At 44.4% G+C, this 25,307-nt stretch overlaps 1 protein-coding gene across 6 annotated transcripts in view; it reads left to right on the top strand.

Moving 5' to 3' along the window:
- Nucleotides 1-25,307, top strand: part of LOC110987729 (uncharacterized) — an 88,473-nt gene that overhangs the window by 22,942 nt on the left and 40,224 nt on the right. For 5 of the 6 annotated variants that reach the window (XM_022250742.2, XM_087136296.1, XM_022250738.2 and 2 more), the window contains exons 3-7: nucleotides 12,972-13,124; nucleotides 17,275-17,494; nucleotides 17,802-20,806; nucleotides 21,912-23,297; nucleotides 24,049-24,575. In XM_022250742.2, coding sequence (XP_022106434.2) covers nucleotides 12,972-13,124; nucleotides 17,275-17,494; nucleotides 17,802-20,806; nucleotides 21,912-23,297; nucleotides 24,049-24,575 — 5,291 coding nt within the window. The remainder of the gene's footprint in view (nucleotides 1-12,971; nucleotides 13,125-17,274; nucleotides 17,495-17,801; nucleotides 20,807-21,911; nucleotides 23,298-24,048; nucleotides 24,576-25,307) is intronic. The other variant, XM_022250741.2, reaches the window with a different exon arrangement.

Raw genomic sequence — 25,307 nt, forward strand, 5'->3', positions numbered from 1 at the left:
TAATACTTGTAAGTGTAGAGTTGTTTTGCTCTCGAATTTGCTCCAATGATTGAGAAAAAAATATAATGTTTAATTGGTACAGTTTGTACAGGAATATGCAATATTTAGCTATTTGCAGATGGACTGATCGTTTTTGGCATAGATTTCTCTCGAACAGGGCACAATCATTGTAGGAAAATACAAATGCGTATCCAACGCCATCAGGTGCGTGTTCCAAGCTCCGACGAAAGCCTAGTTTCGTCGAACATTCAGCAACAGAAAAACGATAGCGTCAAACATCAGCATATTGTTCTGCGCACGCATTTCATACATGCATAAATCAGCATCGCACCCAAACAAATCGTCTACAGTCCTTATTTAAACTCCCAAATAGGCTGCGTTCGATCAGCTTACACGGGCAACCCTGACCTTGGGACGGTAGTGTGTTGTGTCATACAAGCAAGACGGTGGGAACGAGGTTAAAACCGTGTAACTCGTGGAAGCTCGTTCAGTGCACCCTATGGCCTAGAGCGGGACATTTTAAGTCTCACATTACTACCGGGGGCTAAGATCGCGCAAGGCGTGGTGTGAAACCAACGTGACGCGGAAATACTGTACCCAGGGGAACGAGGTTGCACAAATGAGTTTTGTCTCAAATCCCGATTCAACCGCGATGGGGCAATTGCTTTCAAATCCTTCTTTCTTCACAGTCCTACCCCGACTCGAAGATCGAATTTCTCAAGCTGGCCTCATACTTTCCTAAAACATAATATTAGGTTTTCAGATTTAAAGAAAAGGTATTGGGAGAACCACTAATATTATCAAGAAACTAGAATGATTATGTTTTAACGCAAAACTAAAATGCTCATTTGTATATCATGCGCAATATTTATTCGTTATTGTAATTAAAGTCATCATTTGTAGTTTTTGAGAAAAATGAATCAAATAGTATGAAGTGTAATATGTCTCGTGGAGTCTTTGACTCCACGAGAGTACTGAACTGTTAGATCCCCTGCAAAACAGAGCAGCCAGATTTACGTCAACAGAAGGGACAAAAGGGGCAGGGACTTTAGGACTTTAAAAAAAATCCTACTCAGTAGTATTTTGTTCAGTGCTACTTTAAACCCTTTTCCTACTAGAACTGCAGTGTAATTTGATTACCTTCGCTTTCAACATAAAGAAAATGAAAGCAGGTTTTATTGGTCACTTATTAAGCCATTTCTGCACGTCCAATCTAATGAACGTGGGGCTTAACCCGTTAATGATGATGATAAGCCCCTAAAGTACAGCGATGGTTGCATTAATTATGTTGTACATTTATGCAACCTATTACTATTAAAGGCATGTGTGGAATTATGAACAGATTTACCATGTGAATAGCCTAATTAGCTGTCTGTGAGCTTCTTCGTTGTATTTATGACCAGAATGTCTGATTTTTTAAGGTGAAACGCCAGAATGTTGAAATATGAGACAAGGTGTATAAAGGTGTTGTTTGAAAGGAAAGTTCTCGACAGGTTTCGTCTGCCGTTGACAAATTATGTCCACTCCATGTGAAGCTTGTCCCGGCATAATGGTATATCAGGTATCAACGGCTCGCTAATTTCTTATGAAATCATCGCCGGTAATTTGCTGTCAACGGACCCGAGAGCCCAAAGACCTATTCAAGAGCACACCCCCCCGCTCCTCGGAGGGAGACATGATAATCCAATAATGAGAGCGCGATCGATTCGTGGCACGGGAAACATGGGAATAACTAATGCCATCTTTCGCAGTCGGACCATCCAGACTAATGTGATTTAGAATCCTCGCTGAACGAATCTCAGGTCTCCCCTATCCGATGGGTCACTATGATTAACCGGTCTTGGTCAGGTTGTCCATAAACTTTTTAAAACTTCTTTATGCACATTTACCTTGCAGACAGCACAGCTGAGGGGTACCAGTTAAATGCGTACTTGTTCACCTTATGTTCAGGAGGATTTTCACCTGCAGTAGTTCATTACCTCGTATAAAGTCTGGAGCGTTATTAACCGTGCGTTTAGCAGATGTGAGAGGTACCAGTGTGGAAGCAAATCAATAGAATGTAAAGACAAACCTATTACATGTATGCTGATATATCGATATAATCGTGGCATGTAATTATTGCGACTAACCATCGAGATATGAGAAAGGGAAGCATTGCCCAGCATGACTTTAAGGATAAATATTGCCCTCATCTTCCAGATCACACCTCCTTAACCCCCTTCTCCATTCTCCCCTGCTCTTGAATCATCTTGGGACGCTAGAGCGCACATTCATCTTTTTTGCAAGTCTGGTGGTGGCATGCCCCGGAGGAAAGCGGGCAAAAACCAGCCCTCGACGCAGAAGCGCATGCCTAGAATGGTAAAGAAACTAGCGAACCCGCTCTCCTAGGTGTGCACAACATGTGGACATGGTAGCTTAGTGGCAGACTCACAGTATAGGGATACAGATGTACATTACAGGTGAACCTAAATATATCGTACGCAATCGCAAATGCGTATATATAGTTTTCCTATGGTTTCTGGTGTAGGAGGTAGTGCGTCCTTTTAAAATATCCTTTTAACTCCTTTCGCAAATTTGTACAAACCTTTATTTGATGAAAGCCCTATAGTTGGAAGACTTAATAAACAAGTACAGTTGGAACACTGAAACCGAAAGACAAAAAGGAACTCTTCTGTTCAGCTTTAAGTTTTTTGTTTTCGGTTTATTTCCTTTTCACAACCGGAAGATAATCCAACCCCTGTTAGGCTTGGCTGTCCACCTTTAAATTTCTCTGTCAAAACTGATTTCTACGGTCGCGTGCTGTTATTCGGCAGAGCGTAAATGCAATCAGGCGAGGGGCTTTATGGCGCGCCTTTTACAATTTCACTTTGCGAAATGAGCACCTTCCCTTTTACACAGCAACAAAGAATGTGCTCCATTATTTCCGATTTGTATAACAAGGAGTCCAAATTTTATAAAAGTCAGTCTAAAAATTTCACGACACCAGCTGAAAAATGCCATAAATCTAGACGGGTGTGAAATACGTTTAGAAGATGTGGGTGAGAAATGTATAAGTGACACACCCCATACCCTTTACCATTCTGGGTTAATCTTTGAACGTGGCTTAGGGCCTATCGCGTAAAGCTTTCTATCCGAGGCAATCGTCCGCTCCGCTCGCTTGAGAGAGCGAAATTGAACGATGGTGGAAACTTCTCAGGGGTGCTTGAGAGCACTGAGCTAGTACAAACTCGGACAGCGCAAAACCTCTTCAAACTGCCAGATTGTTGCCTCAATGTCCAGGTGCACTTATGAGGGTGTTGTTTTTTTTTACGCCCAATTTATGTTATGTCAGGTACCTTCAAATCTGACTGAAACAGCCCTGCAGTCCTCACGATACAAATGAAAGGGGCTCGTGAAGGAAAGGCATGACTGACTTCATACGTTTGCGTGTGGGGAAATAGTTCTCACAAATTCTGCTCAGTTCATTCATTAGTGGTAGCTTTGTATATCGTCTTTATTTATTTTGTCGTTGAATCTTACAAATGGAAAAAAATAGGGCAGATCGATTTGACGACTTATTATCTGTAGCCATGTGCTTTAACACGGATTTTTCGTGGAAGATATTTGTCATAGGGGACGGGTTTGTTCATAATTCATTATATGCTTAAAACGTCATACCTGCAGCCTGCGGTATTTTTCATTAAAAACATGAAGTCAGTCCTTCCATTTCAGAAAAATATGCCAAAGGTCGTGGTTACGTATTAACTTCTAAAATGTGCTTTTATGCACCTTTCCTTTAGTGCAATCTTTTTTTCGTGTAAAAGGAAGTAACCTTTGCATCATGACTTCATGAATTCAAATCAATCAGTTGTAGTCATCATCGGCAGACATCCTTTGTGCAGGTCGGGAAACACTGACAGCCCAAATGCACTTATTTCAATGCATTACCGTACCCGCCACGCGAGCATTCGGCTACGTAAAAAGAACGGGAAATTTCGCACAGATATCTCTTGTTTATTAAGGTCTTACGGTGACAAAAGTACATCACAGCATTGATGTTTTGCACTAAAAAAAAAGTATTTTATTTAACTCGTCCGACTTGACCCGGTGGGAATCTGGATAGATTGGGAATAAGTTCTCCGCAGTATCTAAATCCCATCTTTTTTTCTGTCGAAACAAAGGAACACAAATGCAATTTAAGAATTAAAGTCACCCTATCACTTACACCTCGCTGACGAATCCCTCATTGACACCAGTGAGTTCTAGGATAAATGAGGTTAAGCGAGTGACATGTATTATATATCTTGGTACAAATATAAAACCGATTTTTGGAAAATTCAAAGTAAGTCCTATGTCAACCTATCTTGTCATGTAGTGTGGCCTGCTTGCAATACAAAGGTGTATCCGTCCCCTTTTAGTCAGCGGTGCTTTCCCTGTGCCTACCAATACTAGAATACGAATGTGACATGAATGCCATATGTTATACAAGATAGCCCTTACCGAATACCGACGTATGATGCACTTTATATTGAATGGGCAATTGGAAGGAGTACGGATATTTCAGTGTTTGGCCTCTCAACCCGAAACGAGTATGTACAAAAAATGCACAGTTGTTATCGAAAGAACTCTGCCACCTAGAGGCCGAATTCTTTTGCAATTAATTGGACATTCGGGAGGTACCTTTTGTCCTTTTCCTTCCAGGATCAAGTTGCAAAAATCTAGTTTCCAGACGTATGTTTTGTACATTCGCGTATTCAGTACTGAGGACGCTGTGGCAGTTCATAATGCTCAACAGATGATCGAAGGAGCGTTGTCCTGAACTATTTTACGAAAGGTTGGCTTCCCTATCAAAATTTAAAATTATGGTGAAGTCTTCGATTTGTTTTTGACATGAACTTTATCTGCTGATCTGACCTGTGTCGCTATTTATAAGAAAGACTATTACAGCAAACTACCACGCTACGAGTATGCCGGTAATAACATTACCATAATACGTACTATGTATGCTGCGCCTGTAATCCAGGCAGTTTCTTTTAAAACCCACGATTATTAATGGTGGTGAGTAATCGGATGGGGCAGATCAGTTGAGTATTGCATGTGATCAGTCCGAATCTCTAAGTGGAAAGAACGTGACACAAGTGGGTCGATTTTGGGATGCTTTTCTTCAAAGGAACTTTTGGGAAAATGATTAAAGTTGAATTTTGTCCAAATTTTCAAACATGTCTGGCTTCTGTATTGAAATTAGTCTTGATACCGGAGTCTGGTAGATTGGCTATGACCAATAAGTCTTGATTCTTAAAGCCTGCCGACGTACTGAAGTACCTATGCCCGAAGGAAGACAGTCCACCGGGGCTGTGTCAAATTTACATTACCAGACGCCGTCTCGAAACCTCCGTTAATGTCTGCCAGTCGTTAAGTGAACTTTGATCTGCTGCGTCGAGGCTGCATAATCACCTTCAACATACAGGAGCAGTTAACATAAAGCTCCTGTGGGTGTGGCCAATTCCCTGATGCGAGATGTTGCGCATGGAGCAGGTAACACTGTATATCACGCATGAGACCTCCTGGCCAGGGCTTCGTCGCCTTCCGCGTTGCGTATTCCCTGCTGACCGTTACAGGTTCGCGCGCGCGTGTGTGCTCTACTGGAAAACTGAGAAAAGAAGAAGCCCTCGGGCCAGACGGCAGTGCATATTGGACCCAGAAATGCAGTCGCTGAAAACTCCACACAAATTTCGTCGATCGGGATGCTGTTCGCACAAACCGTCGTATGGGAAAGTTCAAATAACGACGGTTTTTCAAAATGAGAAAAACTGTTTAAACTCATTATTTTATATTTATCTGGCACGCAAGTCGTTGAACTCAAAGAAGCCAACAGTCAATTTAATTTTAACGAGGAATCATAAGAAGCAGGATTACTCATAAATCAGCCGGTATTAACTGCTCATTACCGTTGCAACTCATTCTGTACATTTGTTTATGATCACGATTTACCTTGTTGAAAGAAGGATCCTTACGGTAAAAACCGCTGGAATGTTATGATGTAATTAACTACAACCTATGGAGAAACAACTCGCATTTTTCCATAACGTAAACAAGCAGAAAAAGGTTGTATGAGCTGTTGTTGTAGGCCTATGCATGTATCCAGGAACCTCATTTTGCAGTAAACCTGCCCCGTCACATCTAATACGCATTGGTGCATTGATGTCCCAGTAATGATACTCCTGCTAAGGCAATGGCGCTGTTCAGTGTGTCCTTTAAAACCTGCACATACAGCAACGACGGGTAATTATCTGTTAGCCTTTTTATCATGATCTGCCGTCCATGGAACGTCCGTGTCGTGCGTGGCGATGCGAAGAAGTTAATGAGATATTGTAATTTGATGGAGATAACCCAAACCAACCACCAGTACGGTTGTCTCATTTAGGAAGGGCAACTACAACGAGAAGCCTGTATGTTATTTATGATAACAGCGTATTGGTTAGAGGTGTAGAGCATATAGAAGGTCACGCCTCATGAATGAAACAGCCAGACAGTCGTGCATAAGTTTGATGTTGGCCCTGACAAGGAGTACTATACTCTACTTTGCAGTGCCATTTGGAAGCATTGAGCCACTTGTTTACGACACTGCATTGCCATCCCAAACCGCAAACAGAGATATACTGAAGGACAGACGTGTGAATAACACATTGCTTGGATGTAGTCATACCACAAATATATTTGCTAACGAAACCTGCATGACGCCACAAAATACAGAAAGGATTTCGTGATGTAAAAACATACGTCATTCTAACAAAATCCAGATTACACGGAACAACTATTATGATATTCAGTTAGAGTTTATGCTTTAAGTGAAAGGAGGACCACCTGTCAAACACTGCATTAATGAATTATTAGGATTGGTTTATTTCCGCACTATTTTCTGTCCATTAAAATAATGTATTCCATGTTTAGGAGTTTCTGAATGCTACACACACTTGTCACAATGTTGGACTATACGCTCATGTAATGGCATATAAAACGACTTAAGTTCACTCCAAAAATTCTTATTTATCGAACAGATATCCTGGTGTTGAATTAAATCCATTTAAAAATATAATCTTTGCTATGGGCGAGGAATACACGGTCGTTCTGCTGTGGCGTCTGCTTGTTTTGTTTCGGAGTTGTTGTGTTGGATTTATGCTTCCTTTTAACACTGACTGCCTTCTGACGTAGCAGGGTTGAAAATTGTAATGAAAGTGGCCGGCACCAACTGCCCACGTGTTCCCTCGTATTTACACCCCCCCCCCGCACCAGTGTTGACATGCCCAATTTTATACTTTGATATTTTCCTGCGTGGTAATGCTTTATTCAGACGCCCTGAGGGATGGCGGAATATAAATTGAAAACAGCAAAGTGACACAGCGGCACTAGAGGATCTGATGTAAGAGAGCGCATAGATGGAAATCGCAGTGGGGCCTTCTGTTTGTAAAAGCATCTTCCGGCGAAAGATGTTGACGCGATTTCACTACGGTTCGTTTTTTTCCCCGAGCTTGACGCGAGAAGGTTGATGGGAACGTTCAAGCATTGTCTCCTTTTACCCAACACACTGGAGGCTTTATTTATGCAACATCTGTGGCGTAGATTTATTCTCTTCCTCACCAGACACGCTAATAAAGTTGCAAATATTACTGCGCGCAAGTTTGGCTCTGTCTAGATTCTAGATCATTGTCCCATGCGACAGTAGGCTAATGTTGCGACGTCGTGAGTAGTTCACATTGGCACTCAAGGTTAGTGCCGATGGCAAATCGAAACCGAGCAAATGCCATTGTTTGTGTGAGTGACTTTACGGTGTCGGCAGTTGGTGGGATGTTTTAAAAGTGTTTATTTACATTACGAGTCAGCGCTTTTTCGCTTTACTCAAAAGTGGGAAAATTAGATACAGTGCAATGTGCGACTCTCCACACTTTAAATTGTAATGATGTCCGGAAGGAATATCGCCACAGATCAAGAAAATCCCGTCCGTGCCATCATAAGATATTCACTGTGCCACAATAAAACTACAGCATTTTTAACCAATTGTCAAAAACAACCGTCGTAACCATGGGTATTTAAAGGTATTTACAGGTACATGTTACGTTTTCTTCATTACACTTACACTGGGTAAAGGCCATCCGCAGTGGCTTGAGATTAGAAGTATAATATTTTTATAATTTGCAAAAATCGAGGTTATCCCTCATTTGAAACCAATGCGTAACATGGATCAAAGGACAGGTGTAATTGCATACCAGAAAGCAGCCCTCAAACAGAATTAAATTAAATAGCTGAAACGTCGTACACTTTAATAACAGAAAAGTGCGCCCTCGGTTGTCAGTTATATTGATCCTGTGTGGACGTGAAAGCCGAACGGCCGGACACGATCGACCGGTTACCGGCTTCTGTTCTTTATGAGACATCCTAGTTTTTTTTCTTTTCTTTTTTTAGTTTTTGCTGTACACCTCTTGCATGGGAGTTGCCCGCAATTTCTGATCCGTTTTCAGTTTTTCAGCACCCCCTTCCCATCAGGTCTCCCTAATTCGCAACCCCCCCCGTCGCTCATTCTCAATCCGACCACCTGTGTTCCCGCTCTCAGAAATCGTCCCAACCCATACAGAGTTTCTTAAAATTCAGTCAATTCCAATTATGATCCTGCTCGTTTGATTTTCCCTGTGATGTATATATCACATTATGTAATCGATGTATTTGCTGGGAAGGTATGTGGATGTCAGTAGCCTATCGGTTTGGTATATTGTTTTGTGCTAGCGACCTGTGTTTCTCATTGCAAAATTTCTGTCATTTTTATCTTTCTATAAGAATGGATCAAGTCAAGCGCACATTCTACCACTGCTGTTGCTCACTGTCTTGCATCCACTTGTTTTAACTTCAAAAATCGATGCTAACCCCATACATCGACAGCTGAAATTTGCCCATGGTCTCCATGGCATTGGGCACGTACGTGAACTCCCCAATCACCCGTTTTCTCAAGATTGGTCATTTGTCATGCCAGCGCATCTTTTTTTCCCCGACCTTCCCAAAAGGCCCCATCCTGCAAGCCCGAATGTTGTGAGGAGAACGATAAGGACGACAGTAAAATCGATTTCTTCTTTTTTTTCCCTTGAATTTCACACTCTTTGACTAGTGGAAACGTCCCGAATTTCATAGCCTCGAACCAAATGGAGGTATAGCCCCAAGCTACGTGCCCCGACGATTAAAGTATTGTTATCAGTGTATGCATCACCTTCTGTGTTTATCCAAACTGTGGTTTTATACAACATACTATACTGTTATGAGTCTAGTCTGGTTACCCTCATTAATACACTTTGAAAAGCGATTGTGGACACAGTAAACGAACAGCTGCTTGAAAACAAGTTCGAATTAAAGCTCAGACTCTTTAGAATCGTCACCTTAAAAACAAATTGGACAAACTTTAACCACAGCTAGACAGATGTATTGAAGATAATTCCGAGACTGTATTCTTCCCTTGCAATTATTGTTCCAAATGTTTCTTATCTGAACAAATACAAACCCTCTGGGAGCAGATCGAAAAGACCCCCCTTCTCTCAGCGGCTGCTTACACATTAGCCGACTAATTAGGACCCCCACGTGGCATTTTAGAAAGGGTTAACATCCTTCGTCGTTGCACAGCCCAGATCGACGGTTAACGGGGCGGAAGTTGTATCGGGTACGCTCGGCCAGATCCGTTGATTGCCTGTCACATCTCCGAAGTCTCAGACTCTCCAGCCACCGTAAAATGATCGCAGTGAACCAATTTGGACAAGAAGGAAGATTTTGCTCTTTTTGCAGATAATGTTCCCTTGTACTGTGCGCGGCGATGCCATCCAGTCTTTATGTGTTCTTCCCTGTCTGGTGTATAAGTCGTACAGTGATCACAAGTCCTCATTGGAATTTATGTGCGTTCTGGTTTTTGATGGCTCTGTGTCACAGTTCTCATCAGTATAATAAGTGTAAAAGTGCAATTTCCAGTTGCCCTCGTTGCGTCCATTTTGCACTTGATCTCTTGGGTGTGGATTGGTTCGGTTTGTTTGCTCACATCGGTTTGTTTTATTATTGGTGTTTGTGTTCATTTAAATTGATTGAAGAATTAACCCTTGTATTGACTGTGTTAAATCTGTACATCATGTACTCAGACATTTGTGTTTTGTGGTGCAGACTTAAGAAGATTCCAACTCTTATGGGCCAGTTTTAACCTAGGCTACCTTTAAATTCTGTCTCGTTCGACAGCCCGCAAACAAGCTGTGTTTACCGAGAGGATAAGGGTAATGATTGAAGAAGAAAGTACTTTTGGAGACATGCTAGTGCAAGGAGCAGAAACCTAATAACTCCTATTCCTTGCTTTCCCCAAAACAAATCACCCCAACCGTCGTGAATATTCGGCAAGAATTGCGCTTCCTGCGAGGGCTGATGTCACGTCCCCGCTCGGTGGCTGCACTGTTCGGCGCCATTGAACCGTCACGTGAGGCCCGTTGATAAGGCCAACACCCCGTCTTCGGATAACACTTCAGAGTGCAGGTATCGCCTCGTCTCGAGAATCCTCCCCTCTCGTATGCGTCTCCTTGCAGGTTCCTCCTCCCCCCCCCACCTCCCCACTCTGCAACTGAAGGAGGAACGCCTGAAGATATACTCACCGGCGAGATGAGATAGCCCGCCTACGATCTCCTGCTAACTGTGTGGGAATTCAGAATAGCATTTTGCGCCAATCGAAAAAAACGTCCATGCAGTTCAGCTCCTTGAACCCGAAAAATCTTACAAGTAAATAGGGAGTGTGACAGTCTTTTTCTGGCAGTACTTGAAGTTAATTCCAAAATACTGTGGATGTATTTCGGACTTCGTGCACTGTCTCTGTTGCCCGAAGTCTGCTCATAAATGGCGTGTATAAACGAACACTGCTTGATTTTGTTCATGTAAGAGACAGCGTTGTTCTCTGGTTTGTGTGGGGAAAGTAGAACTCGCATCTTGGTCTTTTAACAGACAACTTCAGGAATTCATAATTGGTGTGCTGGAAATAGAGGTTGAATGATGGGCTAGATTTACAATGAATCTATCTTTATTAACCCTCAAAGAGCCGGGTTTTTTTTGGCCTTGTCACAGCCGGGGGGCGGGGCGGAATCTGGCCCCCCAGATCTCTGTCATACGATGATGTATTTCAATGAAATTTGGCACTATAATAGACGCATACATACTAATCATATGTGTGAAATTATATGTAAATTAATTAAGTTTTTGCAGTAATTATTCATGATACCAAGGCTTTCGATTGTCGGGCGATTTTATTGCATTTTTCACATCAAAGATGCTGTATGGATTGTATATCCATTGGAAATGAAACTGAAACAAGAGATGCTATGAGCTGTATACAGTAATATGTATAAGTTAATTATACAATTTATAGACCATCCCCAAAGCAAGAGACTTCCTGACAAAAGGAAACCACTGCCCTTTGTACCATGTACTTCTGTGTACAAAAGTCAGTGGTAAATTTCACATCATACTTCACCCTGCCTCCTAAAATTCTTCACTGAAAGAGAACGCCACGTCCAATTTTCACACATTTGGGGTCAAAATGAGGCTAATGTATTGGGAAAAAATTGTCATAAAGTATTAGTACGCAGAAATTAATCCCAGAGATGCTATAAGCAAAAATCAACCGGGGGGATTCTCCCCCCGGCTCTTTGAGGGTTACACGTAACAAATATGCTTTTGAGGAGTGGCCTAACAGCTACGCTTATCATTAATATTAATGTTACTAAGAGGTTATAGTGGGTACACATTTTGGACACCCCTGCGGTATGCATAGTTATTCTTTTTCGTTCAGTCCCGTTCTGTTGTTTTACAAGGCTAGTCCACTTTTCCCCAATAATTGCAAATAACTGTTTTCTATTATCTTGTTTCCACACGGTGGCTGTCTTAGTCAGTAATTCAAAGGCTGTCTCTGTGCATTTAATTCTTTGGTTAATACATAATATATTTGCATAATCCCTGTTTACCCAGATCAGCCACTTCTCGAGTCCAGAATCTAGCCTACATTCGTAGTACCTCCCTGCGAACAGTGGCTAGCCAAACTCAAGACTCAAAAAAATGATAAAAATAATAATAATTCTTTGTGTGCGAACGCCCTCTATCGGTGGACTGGTCGCAAAGTGCTATGCTGTTGAGGGCAGGTTGGAAATACAGCATGAAAACAGTGGACTATTGCTTCACGGTGGCATTTATCAAAAATTTGTTCTCCCTCCCCCCTCCTTTGATTACTATGACCGTATAATGGCAGAAAAGACCTCCCCAAACACGTGACTTTTGCTAACCATAGCTACCGGTACTGCTTCAGCCTCGTGTCTTCAGGGATACATGCCTCTGTTTTACGTCAAGCGTCCAGGTGAAATGCTATGCTAGGAAGGGTAGATGAGGACGCGGCACATTCTCTCTTTGTCAAATGTCTTACACTGTAGACTGTCATCGATAAGGAGCATGCTTTTAGCCATGGTTTCGAATAGCCCGTGAGTCCAACTGACGTTAATTGGCAGGTAGAGAAACTAATTGGACCGAGTTTGTAAAGGATCCAATATTTTTTGTCTCAGATGTATGTTGGATAAAAAAAATCTATTGCCTCAGTAGTCAGTATGCTTAGCAATTATACTACTGTGTACCTCTGCCTATTTCCTTCACTTAGCTCATTCCTGAGTGCTACTGCCGCAGACAGGTATTGATGTTTTAAAAACCAACCAATTTCCACTCTGTTTTTATTACCACAGCTGCGTGTGGTTGTGCATCTGTTGAGATCTTTTTCTAAAATACCTTACAAAATGTCGAATATTGAAGTATGTTTAACAGCTGTGACTTATACCCCCTTGTCTTTGACGGTGTTGGGGAAGACACAATTTGACTTTAAACACCGTCAGGGCCAGTTTTTAAGGAGGTGGAGAAGTACAGACAAGACGGTAACGTGCTTGTTTTGCCCGCAGAAAGAGACCTGGTTGTGCAACCTGTGCCAAAGGCGGCGTCGCTTCTTGGCCACCTCGGGCCTGTGGCACGTGGGCCGCCGCAACAAGCGGTTCTCGGGCTCCAAGTTACAGCGGCGCAGTAGTTTGGACGAGACAGAAAGCGCGCTCAAAACAGTAAGTCGTCTTGCTCTCTACAAGCGACTGAAGCCTGGCCGCGCCCGCAGTGGGGGATTTCAGTGACCGAATGAGCGGAACGTCTTCCTTCTTTGCTGCAGCTGTTAGAAATAGAATAGAATAGAAAACATACACTTTTTAAAATCCTTACGTCCTTAACGAATTCCTGACGTAAGCATATGACCGACACTGCAGAGAAGTATAGTCGCATTTTGAGAGCGTGCATTCATCATGGCCTGCGATCAAGCATCTCGTTCATGAAAACCCTCACCGGGCAACTAGCGGCGGTCCTCCGACTGATTTCTTTTGAAATTTTCTGCATGGCATTGATGTGGTGCTGTCTGCTGGCAATGCTTCGCTTGCACGTTCCGCTCGAGATGTTCACAGAGTTCATAATACATGTAGTACATGTTTCTTAGTGGGCCCAGACCACGCGGACATGATCGTGTCCACACCGTCGATGGCATCGCGGGTCGTGATAGTTTTCATGTGCTTGAGTCTGCTCTAGCAAAGAGTGCTTTTGGTAAACAGTGTGTGTAGAGATTCATCCAAGAGCTCTTTTTTTATATAATTTTGGAATCGGCAATTACTTTTTCTTGTTTATTTCACATCATTACCTGTCTGTGGTTTTGCACTCTTGAAAACTCATTAATTATTATGTGTGTATGCACAATTTTTCTTACACTTTGCTCTGATGTGTAGTTTAGCCCTGGAATTGGTATGTCTTACCCCGCGATATTTGTGCAAAGATGTAAATTATTGACCAAAAGGTCACACTTCCTCTTTCGTTGGAAGTAGAAGCAAACGAACGAGGCCCGGCATTTGCAAACCATGCATGACGGCTTCCTGGCCATTATCAACAGACATACTGATTCTAGGTGATGCATATACTGTTCGCCGGTTGTTTTCGAGCATGCTTTCGTTGACATATTTATCCCTCTTGAGCCATTGATCTGTTTCTGGCGGTCGTTTGCTGAGAACATGTTGCCAAGTGTGGATCTGTTCTATCATTTGCATTTCATATTTATTGTTTCATTTGAATGTAGTCGTTGGTATAATGACAAAGGCCTTGGCATCCTGAGGCACTGGGCCTGGATGTTTGTCCACGATGTTTGCTTACTAATGGAAATACAAGTGTTCCAGTGCCTGGCGGCGGAGTAATATCACTTATTACACGTAACCAGTTAATTTCTTGTATACATAAGAGAAGAACATCGTGTAGGCATTGTGACATCATCTTACTAATGGGTATACCAGAAAATCGTTACGTCTAAATGGGCGCCAAAATGCAGCAACGATATAGCGTTTGATAATTTCAACGAAGAGTGGTTTCCTAGCAACCAGATCACGGACGGAGAACTCGGACAAGCAGAGTTCAACATATTTGTTCATTTTACATGAGCTTAAAAAGACAACTGCGTATTCTCAGAATTTACAGTTGAAAAGGCAAAATGAAAAGTGGACGAAACAAAATATCGCGGGTTCATCTAATTTTTTGCCAGATGTGTTTGCTATAGACGTGGAGCTAAAATTAACCCCTTGCCTACTGTTCCAGAATTTATAGATGTCATATTTATCAAAGTGCCAACTCGTCTCGTTGGCTTCTAAGCTGATGGAAACCCAATTGATTCCCCGAACTCCATGCAACCGACTCGATAACCTACGGCAAGGCCGGAACTATAAATCAAACCTCATCGTCGTATGAACCGTATCGGCCTATTTGTCCCCTTATTTAGGATAATAAGCTCCCCCCAAAAAATATTTTAATTGCGAACTTAGATCAGACTAATGTATCCAGTTCTCTTGGGAATAATTAGATATTGCAATTGGTGTGAGAAATGTACACACCCGTGTCGAGATGTGGCGGCCCTTAACTCGTTGTAAGCGTAAACAGATTGCACCAAACTCACACAAATCTCTTTCAGTCGGTTGGTTATAAAACGGCAATTGCGATTAGAACGATTTTAAATTGTGCAGTCAGTCAGTATATTCAGAAGATGTTCTTTTTATTTTTATGCTGAAAAAAATAGGGTTTTCAGCAGGTTTGGTAACTGTACTTCCATCGTGGCTTACTTGCTTTTTACCACGGAGACAAACCGACTCTACAGGATTGTCCCACACAATTCCGGACGGGTAGAGGGTACCACCTCAGGCTCTACGGGACTGTCCCACACAATTCCGGACGAGTAGAGGGTACCACCTCAGACTCTACAGGATTGTCCCACACAATTCCGAACGGGTCGAGGGTACCCTTCAAAGCGACGAGCAATTAGTTTTAGTACCAATAACCAAATTGACCCGAGTCCATTTCCCAAATGGGACACGATCTGGGCCGTTGACCCACGCCATAACATTCTTTTTCTGAGCGAGATTGATGCCAGCGGAGATGACGCATTCATTAAGGGATGCAATTAGGCCATCGGGCAAAATGTCATTCAAACCAAAAAGGAACCCTTAATAGAGATCATGATTAAACAAATGGCTGGCATTTCGCTGGCGTACTCCCCAAGGAATATTAACATGTAGGCTCATTTGGAGGTAGTGTAATTTTGTTCTTATTTGGAAAGGGGAACCATTAACCTTTGAATTTATTGAAAAAGATCTTATAAAAGGGACGTTCTTTTGAGGAATTAAAATGAGTTTTTAACTATTTGAAGCCGGATGACATGTACTAAACACACTCGATTTTCCTAATTTGTTGCATGGAGGACGTGTACACTCGTTTAAAAATTCTTTTTCATGTCCGTGTATGACGTATTGACGTGTCGTGCTTGTTTGGGTCAAAGCGCAATAATATTGCAAGGTTAAAGAATTTGCCGGTAAGAAAACCGCCCCTGCAGCTTTTTTAGTAAGAAAATGGAACTCTGTACAATCAGCCTCCAGAACAGGGGTATGAAATGATTGTCTGCAGAAAACGTCTTCCAAGTCCGTTCTTTTGAAAAGTTTGGAATTAGTTGAGATAAACGGACATTATTGCACGAGGTAACTTTCCGTGAAAACACTCTTCGTAATTTTTGACCCTGCGTTGATCAATACAGTATTAGAGGTTTGAATTATTGACCTTTCCGAAGAAGGTGAGGCTAGGTCTTCCCACCTCTCTGTAGCCAAAGGAGTCCAAAAATGAGGCTTTGATATCAGGAAAATAATTATAGATACTGATAACAGAGCCAGGCACTATCAAGTAACAGAATGGTGAATTTTATCAAGTTCAGCGTAATCAGTGTAGGTCTATACTTGTGAAAGTTGTTTAAAAATGCGCTTCTCTTCTGAAATAAAAAAAATCAGGTTTACCTCGTAATTTGTACTGTCCTGTATTCCATGTGCACACTTGTTCTGCCAAGGATAAGTTCATTTATTCAAGCTGCATCAATTTGCCTCACTCGTTTTTTATTTTTTAATTTTTTTTTCTGTTCGCGATTGAAATGATGATTACTCATCGGCACTTGTTTGTCACAATCCTTGACGCATGCCAGACTTAATTTACATTTTCTGTTGCTTGTTTATTTATGACTGGACTTACGTTCCCTGTCTTTCATCTCTATGGCAGCCTGGTGTGTGATTTAGTGTTTGTTGTCGTCTGATGGCCTGGGTTGTTACTATTTCTGGTAAAATGCTCAATCGCTAAGTGTTTGGGGGGCGCGCAGAAGCAATCAGTTATAACTATGAGAGCGCGCAATGAGTCAACCTCTCTTCAGTTCTGTCTCCGAATGACATCTTTTCACAGATCCAGGCCTATATCTTAACATGAGTTTCTCTTAGATTTAACTCCGCCGCCCTTGTGAAATTATGCTCGTGGTCAAGGCTATGGGCTGAATTGCTCAAAAGAAACTGTAATATGCATACCAACCCGACGAAAACATGCCGTAGAAGCCAGGACAACACCTTGTTTTCCCAGCAAAGGTGTGTCAGGTGGTTCAAAATTGTTGCAAACTAACCTGCGCTCTAGCTTCCTGTTGTGCCTCTGTTAGGCCTATGTTAACCGTGTCGGTACCCTGCATCTAGTACAGCTTTAAATCACTCAGGCTGGGAATACCAGTCTCTGTCAAACCCTCGTAAGCGTGTTGTGGGCTTCGCATTGGATCGCTTTCTGTGCTAAGTTAGAGAGCTATATCACCGAGGGTGACTCTTTTTGAAACTGTGATTATTTCAGGCCGCCCGGAAAGCACGGAAACTCGAACGCATGGCGTCCTACTCCCAGTACGAGGATATGAAAGCGCAGAGTGGTCGACAGGACTCGCAAGAGGGCGCCGCATCACTTTCCCTACCGGAAGCTGTCTTCGCCGCGTCGTCTGCCGAGGTTTCTGTTGGTGCGAGCAAAGATATGCAAACAACTGATGAGCTAGAACAAGTTTCCGGAAGGACTGATGCTGGTAGGTATTCACCTTACTCTGCATACGGTCATCTAAAAGCAATTAACGTTTCCAAGACAGTTTACAGTGGGTTAAACTTTAGGCAGTTGCTGTTAATTAAATTGGTGACGTACACTTAATTAGTCTTTCATTTTATAGTTCATTTTCATACAACTGCGAGGATATTGTTGTTAACTTCTAATTAAGACAGCTTGTGGCTTTAGTTCTATCTCTGTAATATACGAGACAGATGCATTGAAATTAGATTACAGGAATATTTATCAGTCACAATCGCTCAGGTATTTTTATGTGTCATTTTTTTTTGCAGTTCCCCCATCAAAACCTCCCCGGTCTTTCTCCATAGAAGATGCCATGTCAGAGCATGATCAAACACCGGATCCATATCTATCGACTGGAGAGAAGAGCCCTAAGATAACGCATCCTACCTTGCCGCCGGACCCGCGAGACAATGACCTCTCTAACGTCGAAACTGCTCTCTCAGCGAGCAAGGTAAACATGATGCAATCTGTTCCCTCGGCCGAAAGTGACGTGGACATAGACGAGGAGGAAATGATGAGGCAGTTGCTGGAGATGGCGGAGGGCGCAGGTGAAGAGGGCACGGGCAGTGCACAAGGAGGATTTCCTGTCGATGACGGCGACCAAGATCTCAGTGTGTCAGGAGCTGGTTTCCAGGATGGCGCACAACCCGAGTCAGCTGCTTCAGAGCAGGCCGACGGAAAGCAGAGTTATCTCCAGAGACGATTCCGCAATCTGGGTGTTTTGTACGAGAGGGAAGAACGGGACGGATTGGGTGACTCGGGGGAGTCGCGAGAAATCTCAAGCGGGGCTACGAGTGCTTTAGTCACGCCATTGCTGACTGAGCACGAGCAAGAACTAATACGCGAATCGTGCGGGGACGCGCGGTCAAAAACGCGGGACTTTGTTAGTCACAGATCCTCCTCGGCGGATAGAGCGACCGATGACGAACCGAAGCCGGCAAGCAGACGGAAGATTTTAAGTACATCCTTCGATTCGTATGAGTGCCACAGTGATAGCGAACTCAAACCGAGCAGGTCAAGGCTAAGCAGGGATGTTAATGAGATGGGAGCCTTGTCTGGGAGTGACCCCAAGCTGTCGTCAGCTGGAGATTCCTCAGAGAGAGAATCACTAACTTCTGGTGCAGACTCCCTGGAGAAGTTGTACGTGCCTCAACTCTCGCCAGATGAATTCACCTCGGATGAGAAATACAGGTCAGTGGAGGACCTTACCAAGGTCGGTACGGATGAGTCGGAAACACCTGATGATCCGGAAAACGGCTCCACTAGAATTGCCACCCCGGCAGTCGGCCAGCCCCAGTTCCAATACGTCAAGCAGAAGCCCAACAGTTTACCGAGGAGGCGGAGGAGCAGACCGGTCATGGAGCTGCCTCTCTCCCCTATATTTGACGAAGAGACAGGGTCGCCCGATCTACAGCACCCGGCGGGAGACTTCTCTTCCCCGGAATACGCAGATCCGTCGTTGGCAGAAGATTCCCCGTTTGAGTACGAGTATGAGGACGACGCGGATGCCTCGCAGGAGGGCTTCTCCTCGCAGGACGAATTGCCGAGGACCGAAATTGTTGAGGACCTGGAGGCGATGGAAGAGGAGGTGGCGGTTCAGCATGAGTACGGGGATGACTTTGCGGTAATGACGAGAGATGAAGGCCTAGCAACACTAGTAGAGGAGCAAGAAGAAACACCAGATACTGAGAATAAAACGGGAGAATCCGATAACATACAGCAAACGACCAGTCCGAGTGATCTGGTAGAGGACGCTGTCGTGCCAACTGTCCCTGCTCCAAATGCCAGCAAAACGCAACACACACCAGAATTGTTATTAGTTAAAAGCCTTGCTAGTGACAAGGACAGCACAGCTCTCGTAGAAGGGTCTGTGCGGGATGATATGGAAAGTCTATCCCAATCAACCGCTAGGGAACATGAAAAGCGTTTGCCTGGTCACTCCCAAGACGATGGGAATTCCTCATCAAGTCTAACAAGCAGTCAGTCCTCAGAGGAACCGCCCAAAACGGTGCTCTCCAATAAAGAGGAAAAAGACAGTCACTCACCAAGACCCAAGCCTCCCCCGCTAGGCATGATGCCACCGAGGTACAGCATGGAAGCTTACTCCAGCCTGGAGTCCGAGGAAGGGAACAGTTTGCTCAGCTCGCCTCGAACTCCCAGTTACGACACTGACAGTTTTGACAAACCAAAAGCCACCAGCCCCGGCAAGAAACAGGTGGATTTGGACTCGCCACTCAGCCCTAGTTTTCGCTTTTCTCCACCAGCGACACCTAAGCATCTTCTGGAAGCAAGTAAGCATTTAAGTGACAGTAGCTATACATACGATAATTCGCCAAGCGAATTTTCGGATGAAATCCAAATGTCTCCGGTAACACTGACGGTGTGCAAGCCGCTGGTGTCGCAGGTTGGATCTCATTTTGATGATTTTGACGATGCTGCGAAGGATCAAGCACCCGTGGATTCGGAAGCAATAGGTCCAGATGTGCCTTTGGATGCGACAGAACAAAGGGGAGCTCTGCAGAAAGGGGATTCAGATGGAGGAAAGACAACTGAAGTAAAGACAGTTGAAGTAAAAGCGGACGACCTAAACAGGCCGACACAAACGGCGGAGGCCGGCATTGGGACCCAGACGGAGCACATTCTAAGTGTAATGATTCCAAAACCGTCTCCTTCACGTCGATATCCCGATGATGATAAAACAAAGACGGTAAAGACGCAGTCTACCTCATCGCAGACTGCGTCCCCGATATCAGATATCGAACTCAGCACCGACAGCTCCCCTGTCAAACAAGCTCGGGCCAGAATCCTCATTGACGCCGCTGTGGACGCAACCGCCAACAACCCGCTCCTCTTGCCTTTGTCTCCGATGCACACAGCCCAGGCGAAGACCACCAACGTGGCCGTGGGAACGAGTCCCGAGTACTCCCCTCCCTCGTCAGCTCCTTCCACTGACACCGAGTCGGTCGCCAGCCGATCATCTCGTGTAAAATACACCCACGGTGGATTTGGCAGCGATGGCGACACAACGGACTGGGGCGCCAGTATGCCGTTTTCCTCCATCGCGTCGTCCAGTGGGACCTCGAGTCCCGAGAGGAGTTCATCCTTACGATCAACCCCGCTGAAGTACCTCCCACTGGAGACGAGTAGTGCCTCCAACACGTCCCCGCCTACCACGAGGAGGAGTCGCATAGACTGGGAAACGTCAACCCAGAGGGGATCCTCGACCCCAGCAAGAACCCGTGTGATGCGGGATAGTGTCAGCTCAGAACGAAGGGTAAGCTTATAAGCCCGTCAACCCCAAAATACCCGGCCTTTTTGGTGGGCAGATTCAATTGTTGAGAGTTGTGGAGTTCAGTTTACTCCGACATGAGGTTTTGATGTTCTAGTCATATGAAGCTTACGGCCTTATGATTTTAACCTGTGTGGATTGAGTATGTCGGTGAGGGAACTTAATGCGTAATAGCTGATCTCTCTCTGGGGAAGTTGTGTGCGAGTGAGAACAGTATGTCTTATTCTCATGTAATTGGCTTCAACTTTATCGAATGACGTTAATTAAACGGAAAAACTCATTAAGACTTGCTGCAAAGAATTGCGCTGATGTTGGATAAATGTCGACAGAATGGACTTCACCCAGGCTCCGTTAGGGTTGAAAAAAGAGGAAAACTTGAATCTCTAATGGCATGCACCAAACCATCTTTTCCAAAAGGAACAGTAAGGCTTTTCCGAAAGAACAGCGGTTGCCACCTATCTTTTCTTACATGACTGTACCGACAAATCTTTACGGTAGAGATAATTTGCGTGTTGGCTTGAATATGAACTGAGTATTTTGATAAGACCAATCTAGGCAGATATACAGGGCGACTTAGTAACGTCATGGAAACGTTGCCAACCCTCGTACAAAATGATCGGTTGCTGCCTGTCTTCAAAACGGAAGCTGGCACAGAAAAAAACGTTTAATAGAAATAAGTGACCCCTCTTGATCGACCTTGTGAGGAATTTGGTCATTGATTTTTCCTCATCAATATTGTTATCAACGTTTTTGTAATCATAGACATTATTTTCCTTGAACTTAGCATACTCAAGCAACACACACTCAGCAACTTTGTAATAAATGTATAATGGAAGCCTACTTTAATGATAACCATGCAGCATATAATGTGCCAAGCATTCAGTTTATTACAATATCGAAACCTCGGCTTCCGTGTACTCTGGTAATTTCTATGTACTGATCAAAGTCCACATATAATTTCCGTGATATTTCAACTTGAAGGAGTAACATATATGTGCAGCTTGATTTAATCATTGATTTCACGTTACTATCTCTTACTTGTACACGGCTGTATTAAATTACCACCCAAAGAATATGTTTTCTTTTGTAGACCTCCTCAAGCGACATTGACAGCTGTGACAGTGACGGGGGAACACCGTCTAGCACACCCCGGAAGGTCCGGCGTCGTCTCCCCTCAATTCCATCTGACCAAGTGCCCGTCTCTGCCCCTCGCAGCTCGACCTCGCACAAGGTCTTCCTGGATAAAGACCAGAATGTCACCGATCCCAGCAAGCAGTTGGAGTTACAACGAGTCCGGGAGATGCTGAGCCGGAAGGCTGCTGCGATAGAGAAACAGCGCAGGGACGAGGAGCTCCGAACTCTCCGTATCGAAGCGGAGCGGCAGCGGGTAGGCGCTGCCAGCGAGAGGATCGCCCGACGCCGGCAGCCCAAACAACGGGGTAGATACTACAGTGACGGCTCCGTATCCGATTCCGAGGTAGGGCCTATTAGTAGCGGCAGGGAGAGCAGAGAGAGAGATAAACTCGATACCGACTGGGGACTAGGTGCGCCTGCCCTCTCCATGCAAACCCTGAGCACGCTCGACACTCAGCAATCGCCGACCCATGGTGCGCGCTACGGTTTAGAGCCACCAGGAGCGCCCAGGAGCACGCTGTTTCTTTCCAAGTCCGAGGAGGATATCATCAGGGAAATTGAGAAGCAGATTTCCGAAACGACAGGGAAAGCGTATCAGGCGTACGACCGCTCGGAGATCGAGAGAGATGTCCGCAGGCGTTACGGTGCTTTACACGACTCCGACCGCAGTAGCAGTCAGTATTCCACCTCCTCCTCTGGCTCACGGGGCAGTCTAAGCGACAGCTGGAGCTCCGTGACCTTTGAACTTCCAGACTATCGCTTGAGGGCCGTGCGCCAGAAGCTGAAGGAGGAATTAAAGCTGGTCACTGCCGATAAGCGGGCGCAACTTGACCGGGATTCAGTTACAAACGACCCCATGCAGCGGGCACTGAAAGACAAGGGAGCCTTGAGAATGGATGCCTCGCTGGGGTTCTTGCAGGGCGGTCGAGCCAACGGCAAACCGCAGTTGCTCGCGGTGCCCGGCATGGATAAGCCGGACAGAAACGGCAAGTCTACGAACGCGGGCAGCCGCTTGTCACCTCAGGCGTCTCCGCAGAGACGGCGGAATCGCAGGCAAGCCGCCGACTCCGTTCCGCCGATGTTTTCCCCGATCAAGGAGGATGTCGACATCGAGGGTGAGGTTCTCTCCAAGCATTACCCGGACGAATCCGACTCCCGGCTAATCACGCAGGAACCGTCCAGTGTTGAAGGGCGCACTTACAGACACAGAAAAGATTTTACGAAGGAACTATCAAGGGAGAGGTCCTCACACGAATCATCGACAGTTGAAGCCTTGTCGGAGGCTCCATCGTCAGGCAATCGTAGAAGGCGCAAAGACACACCCGTAGCTACTCACATAAAGGTAGGTACATGTACAGAATTTAAGCTCATTATGTTGTCATTTTTCTAACATCACTGTAGCCTGCTGTGTCCACTAACTGGTTGCATTCAAAGAATTATCTTTTCGGACGACATGAATCCAAACCAATGAGACATACCACATAAAGAGTGTCAATCGCTTTACAAATTTGAAAAAAAATGGAGCTGATTACCTTAAATTAGTACAGTTTGAAACGGCCACAACTGCTGATGAGACGATACGAATGAAAGTGGTTATTATGTTGTGTATTTTAAAGAGATGAAATTTTGCCTTTGGATTACAAAATCGCTAAAGCCCATAATTAGGAGTGGAAGAGGATTTCACATATACGAAGTCAGATTATATTCAAGACCTGACACTTTTGTATCAAAATAATTAAAAATAACAACAAAGCCACCTTTACTGGAAAAAAAGAGGGTTATGTTACAGGATATACCTTTATACTCGGTATACGTCGGTTTGTCCCTTTTCAGTTCCATTGTTAAACCCAAAGGGGTGTGTCTGCGTAAATTCTTTTTAACTCGGTATTTATAAACGATGTTTTGTCAACAGTGCAAAGGTTTAGTGTGGTCTGTGAGCAACCAGGGAATCTCAATCTAGGTGGAAATTATTCATTCAAAACCTTGAGAAAAGAGCTTGTAAGGCGCTTGAAAGAGCCCAAAGTACATATTTCCTTTGAGCTTAATAAAAATTTCTGGTTTTTTTTCTGCATAACGGGAATGGGTTTCATTAGCCCGAGGAAGTGGACCGTCTCAGCCGTGAAGGTGAGATGATCGAGAAGCGCATCCGAGAGCAGCAGGAGAAGGAGTTTCGACGGGAGATTGAACGCCGCAAGAAACAGATGGAAGACTCGGCAAAGCGCCTAGACGAGCTGAAGATCAGACGGGGCGTCGAGTGGACCGCGGCCGCTGGTGGCCAGGCTGCAGGCGCCACCGGCCCTGGACCTGCGACGAAACCCTTGCAGGGTCCGGTGAAGTTGAGCCAGAGCCTGGACGAGATCGCTCGACGGCGGGAGCGGGACGGCTCCCCTCTGGGCGTGGAGCGCCGCCACTACGGGTCACTGGAGACGGTGACCCGGGACAAGGGCCGGGGCGCCCGGGAGACGGTGTCTATGTCTACGCCCCACCTAACCGAGAGGGAGAGGGCGGTCATCAAGAGGGATCAACAGGGGTTGATTTTACCGCTGGACGAAGAAACTAGGCTACAGAAGGGTGCATCGGAGCACGGAAGACGGCAAACTAGGGCAGGGAGGGGAGATAGGTGAGTAAAATGAGAAAAGTTGGTAGCTTGCAGACTGTGGACAGACATTTTCATATAGGTCCTGTGTTCGTAGAAATCGTAGATGTCTACCTTATTTTTGTATTTTGACAAAGACAAAGGAATGGTGTTGAACAAAAACTACTTAAAATTTAAGAACTGGAGAGAAGTTCCATCAAAAACACCATTCCCGGCTAGGAAGGTGAAATGTACGTGGATTTTTCTTCGTTCATTCAGAACTGAATATGCTCGCCCTGATGAAGGTATACCCAGTTACCGAAAGCTCGGCAATAAGATACATTGAGAGCACTGATTGTATATATTTTTGTCCATATTCTGATCACGGTGCTACGCAGCCCTTTCATATTTTATTTTGGGCTTTTCTTTCGTATAAACAGCTTCTTTTCGACGTCACAAATATTCATTTAATGAGGCATTTCTGCAGTTCAGTGGAAGTGGTACAAACCCACATGCCACATAGTCGTGTGTGTATGTTAGAGCCTATTCCATTCGGCACTATAGCCACCGAACTAATCACCATATGTAAAAGACAAGTACATGCAAAACACATAAACAGTATCAGTGGAATAAACCAAACCAAACCCAAACCAGTTATAGATTCAAAGGTTACTTTGGTCTTTTATTTAGCATATGTTCGGCAGCTGAGAGGCTAAAGTACAAGTAGTTGATTTTGTTATTTCCAGATCAGATTCGCATTATTGCAAACATGAATTT

The sequence above is a fragment of the Acanthaster planci genome, linkage group LG04 (genome assembly GCF_054643075.1).
Source record: "Acanthaster planci isolate LZ-2023a linkage group LG04, COTS_SCS, whole genome shotgun sequence".
Taxonomy (NCBI): domain Eukaryota; kingdom Metazoa; phylum Echinodermata; class Asteroidea; order Valvatida; family Acanthasteridae; genus Acanthaster; species Acanthaster planci.